A 12,223-nucleotide genomic window follows, 5' to 3' on the forward strand; every position below is an offset into this window, starting at 1 on the left:
ATGATTATTTGAGTCCTCTCAAAAAATCTTCTACGTGAGCACGTATACATCCAAAGCTCTGCTGTTTATGCAAGTCCACGTACGGTGAGGCTTACCCCATCATACCATATTATTGCTTTTTTCCAGTGAAAATGATGAATTAATTTTTTTCCTAAAGCATTAAGTCCTGAGAGTCAAAGGACCTTAAGGGAGTTAGGCACACAATTCCCACTGACTTTCATAGGGTGGAAAGTTTCTAGACTCCTTTGGACATCCTAGCCTTAAAGCAAATAGTTTTTTAAAAAAACCTTAAAGACCTTGTTCTACCTAAGATGTACGACTGGTGTGTAATTTATTTTCATGAGAGTGGTAGATCCTGGCTTTCCTATCTTATGCATGTGGGAATTCTGGACATACATTGGGATGGATATCAGTACTGTGCTGGGGGAATGAACACATTCAAAATTGTCACAAAAGTAGGGTGGGGGTGGGATAGCGCTAAAGTCTGATTTGCCAAAGCACTTAAGTGTTGGTTTATTATTTATTTAACACTTGAGCTCAATGAGACTTACTTGCATGCTTAAAGGTACACGCCTGAACAAGTGCTTCGCTGAACAGGCCAAATAAGCAAGCTGGATGAATGGAGGAATGTGCCATGTCAAAGAGGGGCAGAAAACATGCAAAGGGAGAACTACAGTAACCTAAATGAACAAGTTGCAGCATCATAAAAATAAAACTTGAAATTTCCTGCCTCTTCCCACAGCTGAATACTCATAGTCCAGCTGAATGGAGTATGTCAGACTGGCTCAGCTTACATCTCTGGTACCTGGCAGTAAACCCAGGCTATTCCTATCTGGATACCATTATGAAATAATCACTTCAATAAGGTTACTTTTTGAATATTTCCCCATTGTACAAGCCAATTAAACCTTTGCTAAATTCTAGAAAGTGGTGTATTAACGAGAGCACTTTTGCACATGGGATGTCAGCTTCTTTGCAGAAAAGAACGGGTAAGCTAGGAGTGCTCTTCTGAATTTTACTGTCAGTCACATGCTAGCTACACCTCTTCACCGCTCTCTCTCTCGCTCTCTTTTTTTTGTTCTCTCTCTAGTCTGTTTCTGTTTCTCCATTTGCATTTCACAGCCTGACCTTAGCATCCTTATGTCTTATTGAAAAATTAAGCACTGAAATGTCTGCACTTTGAGAGAAACCTAGTTCCTTCTGTGTACAGGTTTAGGATCTAAAAATTGGCAGGGGTATCTTTATCAATAGGCAGATTTCCCATGCTCTGTTATAAATCTGATGATTTCTCGTGCCATATGCATCACGTTTTCCTGCTTCTAGCTTTATATTGTATATTGGCATTAAGGCAGTTCTCTTTCATGTGGTCAAGAAGTAAATAATTGGGGTAAAATCTAAACACTTTGATCAGCAAAATCCTGTCCAAAGAGCTCTGCAGAGCTGCATAATTTAATGGTAGTTTTGGTGAATGCCACACAGTCACTGGAACCCTTTGTGGATTGGTGGAAATGTAGACCTGAGAGGTTGAAACAAATTCCTACATGTTCATGAACAAACAGTGAGGCTGAATTAATGAACTATAATGTGTTCTTACCAGCTAGTCTATTTACACACTTTGGTTTATTTCTCCAGTACACTCCAAGAAAAAACACGGGCACTCCAGTTAATATGATGATTAGTCCAATTCCACAGACGACTGGCTCAGAATAGAAACTGAAGATCAGTAGAAATGCCCAAAATAACAGGTAAGTGACTGGAACAAGGAGATTCACCTAAGAGGGGAGGGAAGAGAAGAGACATGTACAGAAGTGTAACAGCATTCTGTAAGGTATACAGGGGAGAGGCAGTGAGGGCTAGTGGATCAAGCAATGGACTGGGAGTCACAAGACCTGGCTTCTATTTCTATCTCTGGCAAAACGCAGCTGTGTGAGCTTAGGCTTCGCCTCGCTGTGTCTCTGTTTCCTCTCCCATCCTTTGTCTGCCTTGTCTCTTTAGACCAAGGGTGGCCAACCTGGGCCTGAGAAGGAGCCAGAACTTATCAATGTACATTGCCAAAGAGCCACAGTAATACGTCAGCAGCCCCCCACATCAACTCCCCACCCCCGGCACCTCCTCCTCCCTCCTGGTCAGCTGTTTTGTGGCATGCAGGAGACTCCGGAGGGAACAGGGGGGAGGAGCGAGGGCACGGCAGGCTCAGGGGAGGGGACGGGCGGGGTGGAGTGGGCACAGGTCCTCTGGCAGAGCCAGGGGTTGAGCAGTGAGCACCCCCCGGCCCATTGGAAAGTTGGCGCCTGTCGCTCCAGCCCCGGAGTCGATGCCTATACAAGGAGCCTCATATTAACTTCTGAAGAGCTGCATGCAGCTCCAGAGTCACAGGTTTGCCACCCCTGCTTTAGACTATAACTACTACTAGGCAGAGACATGTCTCTTGCTATGTGTTTGTATGGTACATCCCACCACAGGGCCTCTAGGCACTACCATAATAAACAACAGAAATAATAATAAACAGTACTTCAAGTTCTAATGAGGGATTTGCTGTGGTTGACACATTCTTTAGATTGTTAATAGGAAGACCATAGAACTAAGAAATTTGGCTTAAATATTTTCACCTTGATAGGTCTGAAGATTTTGGGTTTCTTCCAGCGCAACACAATCAGGCCTATGATTGTCACTCCATAGCAGAGGTAGTTAATAAACGACACATAATTAATTAATGTGTACGTGTCTCCAACAAGCATGATGATAATTGTGGTCAAACACTAAACAAGAGAGAAGCACATTCTTGTTTGAGTCATCACCAGAAAGGCTTACTTAAAAACAACAACGAGCAATTACATTCCTTTTCTTTACATCCCACGCTGGGTGTTGCTACTGATTCCTGTGAGTCTGTTTACTAGATAAAATGTGTGCCACAAAACCCCAGGCTTGAATGGAGATTCTGCATTTATTTTGTTTATGTTGAAGTCAGGTGCCTATAGATCTATTTATAAAAATGCATGGAGAATGTTCCCTGAAATGATGCTACTAATTGTGGTCCTTCAATAACACCTGTGCATATTTGCAGAGCTCTCCTCACTAATGAGATGAATGACTCTGACAAGCACTTGAAGCCCAATTTCAAAGGGGCCTCAAACCAGCCTTTGCATGTGCAGAACTGCGAGTGCCAATTAAGAGGCTGTCTTTGAAAATGATACTGTTGATATTGGCATTGGGTAAATTTGATGACCCTAGTCAAACAATGACTAGAGGACACACCAGAAGTGGAAGGAAGTGGCCTGGATACCCAAAGAGGTAATGTGGAGTAAGATAGCCAGGGTGTGCGTAATTCTCCCCATTTTCCCTACAAAATGACTATGCACATTTTTAAGACCAAATGCTGGGCTTAATCCCACCATCTTGGTGTGCAGGGTCCTGAATTGAAACTCCAGTGATGGTCTACTGCATAGGGGTGGGGGACATGGGGCAAGATGAGTCTGCAACCTGTGCATTGTGAACCTCATCCACGGGGACTTCCAGACTAGCACGCAAGAAGTTTCAGTGTAGTGATACAGGGAGTATCAGAGGGGTAGCTGTGTTAGTCTGCATCTTTTGCCGCTTTTACAGATCCAATTTGTAAAAGTTGCATGTGATGAAGTGGGTATTCACCCACGAAAGCTTATTCTCCAATACGTCTGTTAGTCTATAAGGTGCCACAGGACTCTTTGCTGCTGATACAGGGAGTGTAGCTCATCAACCATGAAGCCACCTATAGCATACCTGGTGCTGCTATGTGGTTGAGGGGTTTTCCATTCCTTTTCCTCTCGTGATCACAGTGTTGGCTGAACTCCCAGCACAACCCAGATATTAAGGCTGTTCACAACAACCTTGGCTTAAGGCAGAATTTGTGATACTCTGTTCAGAAAGCAGTAGAACATCTGCAATGCGCCATAGCTGAAGAATGTTCAGCACCAATATTAACTATGTATTATGTCAAAAATTAACACACTTTGAGAAAAGGCCTGATCACCTGACACCCCCCCGCCCCGCAGTCAGCATATTTCCAGTGTTTGCGCTTCATAATGTATACGATCAGGTTGCACACAAGGGGATGAGGGTGCTAATGAACAGTAAGACCAATGAAGGCGACTGACTTTTAACTGGAGAATGCTATAGGATCTAAACTGCTGTGAGCTTTATTCCCAGGAAGAAGCTTTCTGTAACTCGGTAACTTTAATCACCAAAAATTTCCCCCTGAATTGAAGCTTTTTCTTGCTTCCTAATGAAATCAATGGAGTTTTTAATCATGGACATCAAAGGGCACAGGATTGATCCTAAGTGCTGCAGGTGTAACTACACTGGAGAACAGAGTACTTACTGTACTTGCTTTTAATGGCTTCACTCCACCAATTTCTGTTATGTGTGTTTTTAAAAGCTGCTGAACTCTAGGACAGGACTTCTGGCAAAATTAAAGTTGTCTCTTATGGGAAAGGATAGATTTCTTGTAGACAAACATTCTGTGGTTAGTACATTACTTTGTTCTAGGTGACCTGAATATATTATAAAGAATAAAAGCTTTAGCTTTCTTTTTTCCCAGCTAGTGGGACACGCTGAAAATGACCTATATCATTAATCTTTTTTGCATTACTACTGTTTAGATACTGGCATATGGCTGGTAGAAATTTCCATGCATCCACTTGCTTATTTGTACTTGCTTTGTTAGTGAATAACACTGTGTAATATTAACAGAGCTGACTTACTGTTTATGGGCCAGATCCTGAGAGGTCTTGAGTGCCTCACTCCCCACTGACATTAGCCAGGAGTTAAGGATGCTCAGAAGATTGCAGAATGGGACCCAATTGAGATAATTATGCCTCACTAAACTTAGGTTTTTCAAATATCTTTTGATCACATTTTTACCTGCATTAATCAAAACCTATATGTATTCTGCAACAGTGCTGTGTTCTAAAACTATAATAGTCATTCATCCATATGCAGCGTTACTGTCATACAAATGACCCAGAACTATAAAGTATCATCCATTAAATTCCAGAATCTGAGCGCCTGTAGATCCCAAGGTGGGATCCCAGAACCAATCAGGATTTGTCTTTCCATTATTGTGAGACTTCTCCCTGCTCAGATTCCTGTTTCCCATGACTATCTGGTTTGTGGCAATACCCCTGAAGGTGGGTGGCTCTCATGTGCCACTGGCACCAGCAAATAACGCTAGAGGTCCAGTGCATCCGATGAAGTGAGCTGTAGCTCACGAAAGCTCATGCTCAAATAAATTTGTTAGTCTCTAAGGTGCCACAAGTACTCCTTTTCTTTTAGAGATCCAAGTGTCTCACCACTCCGCAGCTGCTAATGTGAATCCCTAAGGGGATCTCGAGACCTTGAAGACTTTCATCATGAAGCTGGTGACTTGAAAAGGTTTAAAATAGGACAGCATAATATTTTATATCAATGTCACATAATACCTCCATCTGATTTGCTCTAAGTGCTCCCTTTGCCATGATTAGCTGGTTTTGTGGCAAAGCCCCTTAGGCTGATGAGATCTCAGGTGTAAGTGACACTAAGGTGATCAGCTCTGGTGTTCACTCATATCGGGATATGTATCCAGCATATTCCTGATCAAATGACCCTGTTGCCAAATTGGTTGGCTCCCATTTCCCCTTCAAATACTTTCTTGAGTTTTTAGAGTGGAAAGTGTTGCTTGTGTGCCATACTGTTTCCTCTGATGACTATCCTGGTGGACAACAGTGCCACGGATAATGCTTGGGAAAAGTTTCAAAACATGTGACATAGGATGTCTGTACATCCTGTTTTGGCTGGGACAGTCCCTTTTTTAAGCCCTGTCCCGGCCGTCCCGACTTTGGGCATTTGTCCCATTTGTCCCATTTGCTCTTGCCAACTTGATCAGCTGGCAAGAGCAAACAGGATAAATGCCCACTTTTGTCAAGAAAGTGGGGCACAAAGGAACATGGGTGGGCGATAGTGGTGGTGAGTAGCAATGCCAGTCCCACACAGCGGGGGAGGCAGGGCTCCAGTGTGGGGCACACAGGGCTTGAGTGAGCAGCAATGCCTGCCCCAGCCTTTGGGAAATATGGTCACTCTAAAGTGATAGCATCTAGAATCACAGAACGATAGGGTTAGGAGTGACCCCAAGGATCATCTAGTCTAATCTCCTCCTGCCAAGGTGCAGGATTTGTTGTGTCTGAACCATCCAGGACAGATGGCTATCCAGCCTCCTTTTGAAAACCTCAGGTGAAGGAGCTTCCACGATCTGAATCTATTGAGCTGTGCACCCCAATAAAATAGACTTTTAAATGATTTGAACCTCATTCACTTTGCATTAATGACCACCTTGTTTAAACACCCAGTTTTGGAAAGGAACAGCAAAAACATGGTAATCTTCTGAGACCTTAAGTAGGTCTACCTTAATGCACAGGCTACGATTAATTTAAAAAATCCTGATGCATTAATTAGGTTTGCCTAAAGTCTGACGTAATTTGCTATTGTTACTGCAGACAGTATAATATTTTTATATTACTATTTATATAGAAATTAATATTTCAGGGCAACACTTAGTACATCCCGAGATGTAAAATAAACCCCTACCGCTGAATGATTCATTAATATCCAGTGTTGGTTCTGTAATTTGCACAGTAATTTAAAGGGAATGTTCTCTACAAACTGGGTAGCTGGCATTTGTTTGATTTGCCAGTTCTGCTCTGCACAGGGAGCTTGCTCACGCTCTGGCTATTTCACAAAGTGATAGTCACTGACACTCAGCACATTATTTGAGCTGATGTATTTTTATGGACAAAGGGACTTTGCTTCATCTGCATCACCACAGCTTGGCTGCCCAATGAGTCCATATAGGAGCTGGATCTTGTTTTTTTTTTATACACCGCACAGATTGCGTAGTGCAGCTCAACCAGAAAAGATTCCAGACACTTAGTTATGTGGGTGTGTATGGGCATTAAAGCCTGTGCAGGAAAGATGCCAGGGCACTGCCACCTTTTGGCTAAATCATGGTTTTATATTAACATAGATTATGCAGAACGGTTACTGAGAAAAAGATAGTGCTGGGCTGTGATAGCACGACTGCTATAGCTAGCCACACATTGGGAGAATAACACACTGGGAGAATAATAATATGGGTGTAAATCCTGGATGCGCTGAAGTCAGTTGATTACCACTGCAATGCAAAAGCCTCTCATTAACTGCAGTGGGGCCAAGATTTCAGCCAATGTGCCTGTGAGGGAATTTTCATGCTAACAGTTATTGAAGCATGAGGAATGTAAAATAAAATATAACTGAACATTTTAGGCTTACTACAACCCTTTAGAACCCTACTAAACTCTGGAAGGAAGTGGCCTTCATCCCCATGATGTGTTGTGGAGTAAGAGAGAGTTGGGAGTGTGTAATAATTCTCCCTCTTTTTCCTACAAGATGACTATGCACATTTTTAAGACCAAATGCTGGGCTCAAGCCTACCACCTTGCTAACAACTCAATCTTAGTAATAACTTGTGGAACTCACTGCTATAAGGTAAGTTTACATTGTGTAAAAAAACAAACCAAGAAACAAATCAAAATCTTTCCTTTCTACATTTTAAAATGTGTCGCCTTTTAATGTAATTGGGTGTCCCCCTTGTTTTACCCAATGTGTTCAGCTGGTATATGCTTCTTTTGAATCTGTTACGCTGATCTTCTCTACTCACTTTCTTTACAGGGCCAAAGTAAAGGGGACACATCCTGATTCTCCAGAAGCTCAAGTTATCACTGCAGAGCATCAATCTATCACTGCACAAAGCATCTAGTTTTTACAGAACAACGAGTAGCATTTAGCCCTGTACCTGGGGCCCACTATGGCTATTAGTTTGGCAGCAAGCTCTGAACTAGCCCTGTGGAGTGGAATTAGCATTGACTGCAGGGAGATTTTCTCCACATTAAATGTTTGCAGTGAGCTGACAGAATCAGTAAAAGAGCTCACAATTTCATAAATGAAGCATTTCAGTTTGCAAACAAAGATTTTTCTAAATTGCACTCCCGTTTAAGCAGATGAGACGTGACAGAAAAAATAAAACTTACACACACTAGAAGGGCAGGGATTGGGGTGCAGTGTTTAACGTGAATCATAGCAAGCAAGCTGGGCAAGTGACCTTCACGAGCTCCAGAAAAACATAACCTGGGAAGCAGAATAGGAACATTCAGTATACAAGTTACTCCAACATTTAGCTGCACTGTTTCATCAGCCTCAATCGGCCTGATTCAAAGCCTGGGGGAGTCTTGGAGTGGAAGGATGTTCTAGTGGTTAGGGGGCTAGTCTGATACTTTGGAGACGGGGGTTCAATTTCCTGTTCCACCACAGACTTCCTGTGTGCCTTGGGCAAGTCACTTAGGCTCAGATCCTCAAAGGTATTTGGAAGTTAGGAGCTCACGTACTTTTGGGCCTTAGTCTCAATCTGGCTCAGCACCCCAGCTGTAAATATAGGGCTTATAGAACTGCCCTCCTTCACAGGGATATTTTGAGGATAAATACATTAAAACTGTGGGCTCCCAGATACTATGGTGATGGGAACCATATAAATATCTACGATAGAGCCTAAATCAACAGTCTGCCCAGTGACTAATGGGCTTTGGATCAGGCCTAGTATCTCTCAAGGTTTTATTTTTTTAAATACATGAATTATGTTTTTAAATGTCCTCAGGTTTGTCAGGTCTCACCACATTTTGAGAGCACTAAGGTACGTGACTTGGCTAAAGCACTAAGGAGCTGTATTGTTACCTCTTTCCTGACAGATGTTTGTATTTTATTTTCTTACGGAACTCATATTTCTATTAAATTTAAAATTTAAATAGACTATGGGCAAGATTCTGGTTCCAGTTCCACTAGTGCAAACTTCCCATCAAATGAATGGGTTTACTTTGGATTTATGTCCATGTCACTGAGAATCGAATTTGGCCCTACAACTCTCATTTCTTCAATCTACTTTTTGAGCTGAGCTAAGCATAGCTTAGCTTGTAGCTACTGAAATTGTATTGTAAAATTACATTGTCTAAGTATGTAGCCAATGTTTTATTCTTAGTACAAATCATTCCATCAGACATTTCCAGTAGATCATAAGGGCTCTTTTGCAGGAGATCCTGCTATTCAGTATGATATCTGCTGACTGAAATGGCACAATTCATAATTTAATGTGTCCAATGTGCCCAACACTGAGATCAAGGTCTATAACACACAAAATGTCTAGCAAGCGTTGTAGAAAATTAGATAATGTTCATAAAATTGCACTCCAACTAACCTTGATGAGGTAAAAAGGTATCCATTTATTCCTCCAAATGTAGATAAGGCCACTGAGACTGGCATAACCCAGGAAAAATAGCCCAGTAACTTTTCACCAAATGTCTAAAGCAACAGAAGGCAGAGAAACTGAAATATACCGCACAGCACAGAACTGAAATTAAAGTGTATTTTAGACATCCATGGAATGGTTTACTTACTACTGCCACAGCATTGGAGGACAAGAGCTCTTGAGGTGACATGGCAGTGAAATATGCAATATTGGTGAATGTATACACAAATGTCACCAATGGGATGGATATGAATATGGCACGAGGTAGGTTCCTAATTGAAGAATTAGGAGGTTTGATAAGAAATTACATTCACATATAACTGGACCATACCACCCCACCCGCTGTCCCTCCCCCTCATGGCAACTTTGGAGAAGTTTTTATCCAGTTTTGTGCTTTACAGCCCTATTGCTACATAGAACAAAATACAGAACAAAAAACCCCCTCCTTCCTCCCGCCACCCCATATCTGTACTTCTCTCAGTAGCTTGACATATTGCAGTTCTGAGAATACTAAAACCATTACAGGGCTTCAGGATATCACCACGAGCTGAAGACCATCAAACAGAATTTACAACATGGCTGCAATGGAGATACCAGAAAGCTTTTTCTTCATAAAGAATTCCTATACGTTTTCTATGTTGCGTAAGCTATTACGGTAATAACTAACAAGACTAATAATGATAGGTTTCAGAGTAACAGCCGTGTTAGTCTGTATTTGCAAAAACAAAAGGAGTACTTGTGGCACCTTAGAGACTAACCAATTTATTTGAGCATAAGCTACAGCTCACGAAAGCTTATGCTCAAATAAATTGGTTAGTCTCTAAGGTGCCACAAATACTCCTTTTCTTTTTAAGACTAATAATGTTCCTGTAAGTTTAATTTAGTTTACATGAGGCTCTGTTTGATAAAAATGATAGCATGGAAAATAACGGACTTGCCTTTTTCTCTCATTTATTCATTGAGAAACTTAGCCAAGTGACAAAAGCATTCTACAGACTGTGAGAGTTGTTTAGTGTGTACACTTCACTCAGGCTAATGTGTTCACTATAGCTCTGATTTTTGACTTTGTCAGATGAGCAAAAAAGATTAATAAACAGTTTTCACCAGTGTAGTTTTGCAAGGTTTTGGTATAGACATGAAGTTGGGTTTTATTCTTTTCCCTAATGAAAATAGCTTTTTATTTTGTATTTCTCCCTCAAAAACTGTAGAATTGATAAAATTCCGTTGTAAAACTTTCAGAGAGCTGGAATTGGCATCTCTGACACTCAGTTTAACCTGACGGGTTATCAATAATGTGCCAAACTGTTTTTTTTCCTGTAGCTACAGATGCTACAAAACACAAACTGAATTATTTTTCTTCTTAAACTTGTGCATATGACAGTAGTATCCAATTCCTGCTGGCAAACACTACATTAATTCTTTCCCTTGTTTCTTTTTTGCTCAGTTGAAACCACACTAGGAAATTCTGGATGTTTGTGAAAATGTTTACAGTTGCTTGAGAGAGCACCATACCTGCCTCCTTTCCCCTTAAATTCTTTAAAGATTTATAAATATGCATAACTTTATGTACATGAACATCTCACTACTTACATAGGTAAAGTTAAAGTATGCAGATAAGTTTTTGCAGGATTGAGGCTGTAATTTGTTTCCATCCAGAATGTGTAATACCTGAAATTATACTTTGCTTAACTGGGGATGTTGGGGTACGTGTGCTGAACATTCAGAAGCAATTGAAGACCCAAAAACTGTCGTGTGAATTTATTATTCTATTTTTTCATCTCAGAAATTCTGAAACCTTTGCGCTTTTGCTGCTTCTTGGTGGAAATCACTCTCCCCCTGGCTTTTCAAACATGATGGAGGATAACTCATTTCAAAGCCTGCACTATCAGCATCAAACCTGATGCCAATCACCCTGAGAGAACTTTCTTTCTACAGCCAGCAGCCAGTATCCACACTGCACATATCACTGAAGAAGGCAGGTTTCAGAAGTATTTCATAAATGGAGTGGGGTAGGGGAGGGGGGAGGGAGAATTCTGCCTCTTCTGTAAAAAGACATTTTAATCTCTTCTTTATGTGTTCCCTTTGGGGGAAATGTTGTCTGAAGAACCAAGACCACAGACAATATGTTTTGGTATTATATAGATATAAAATACACGCATACATAAAATATAATGCAATTTTGTGAGGCATCCCATCAATGATATAGATTAATAGATAAACAATAGCTAGTTATGTTTAGTGCCATTAAAATATAAACAATACGTAGTTATATTTATGTTTAGTCCCATTAATATAGATTAATATGTAAGCAATAGACAGTTCAATAATGCCATAATGTCAGTGTTACACCTATATGATATCTTCGTTCTGTGAAAGCTATGTCTAACTTGATGGGCCAAATACATTCTTAATTTCAGCACCTTCATTTAACTTGCCTCATTTGGGATCTAAAAAGGAAGGTAATAACCTTAATTACCTTTACTTTGGATACGTATAGACATTTAGTGATGTCAGTCCTCCTGCAGAACACACTGTGCATAGTACCAACAGACTGACCCCACTGTCTTTACCTCAAAAGTATCTGGGTCATATGGAAATAAATACTTGCCTGCGGGGATCAACTAATTCTTCTGTGACATAATTCAAGAAGTTCCACCCACTGAATGCAAATGACCCTTGAAGAAAAGCTAATGCTAACTGTCCCACAGATGGAGACATCCAAAAATCAAACGCATTGCTTGGTGTCAGTTCTTCATAGTTTCCTATAGACAGAACAAAAGCAAGAAGTTAAGTCAGAAGTGTAAACTATTTTGATGGTGAGTGGTGGAAGTGCCACCTACCCAGGGAACCAGGACATAAGAAAAGTATTATTTTCAGAGAATTGTA

The 12,223-nt window shown here is 40.9% G+C and overlaps 1 protein-coding gene across 1 annotated transcript in view; it reads right to left on the minus strand.

Annotated features, from left to right (window-relative positions):
• SLC7A10 (solute carrier family 7 member 10) overlaps window positions 1-12,223 on the minus strand; it is an 80,391-nt gene that overhangs the window by 364 nt on the left and 67,804 nt on the right. The window contains exons 5-10 of the mRNA XM_037878137.1: window positions 11,946-12,099; window positions 9,486-9,609; window positions 9,287-9,390; window positions 8,073-8,169; window positions 2,610-2,759; window positions 1,595-1,772 (exon numbers count right to left, since the gene is read on the minus strand). Of these exons, the coding sequence (XP_037734065.1) occupies window positions 1,595-1,772; window positions 2,610-2,759; window positions 8,073-8,169; window positions 9,287-9,390; window positions 9,486-9,609; window positions 11,946-12,099 (807 nt within the window). The remainder of the gene's footprint in view (window positions 1-1,594; window positions 1,773-2,609; window positions 2,760-8,072; window positions 8,170-9,286; window positions 9,391-9,485; window positions 9,610-11,945; window positions 12,100-12,223) is intronic.

The sequence above is a fragment of the Chelonia mydas genome, chromosome 12 (assembly GCF_015237465.2).
Source record: "Chelonia mydas isolate rCheMyd1 chromosome 12, rCheMyd1.pri.v2, whole genome shotgun sequence".
NCBI classification, from domain to species: domain Eukaryota; kingdom Metazoa; phylum Chordata; order Testudines; family Cheloniidae; genus Chelonia; species Chelonia mydas.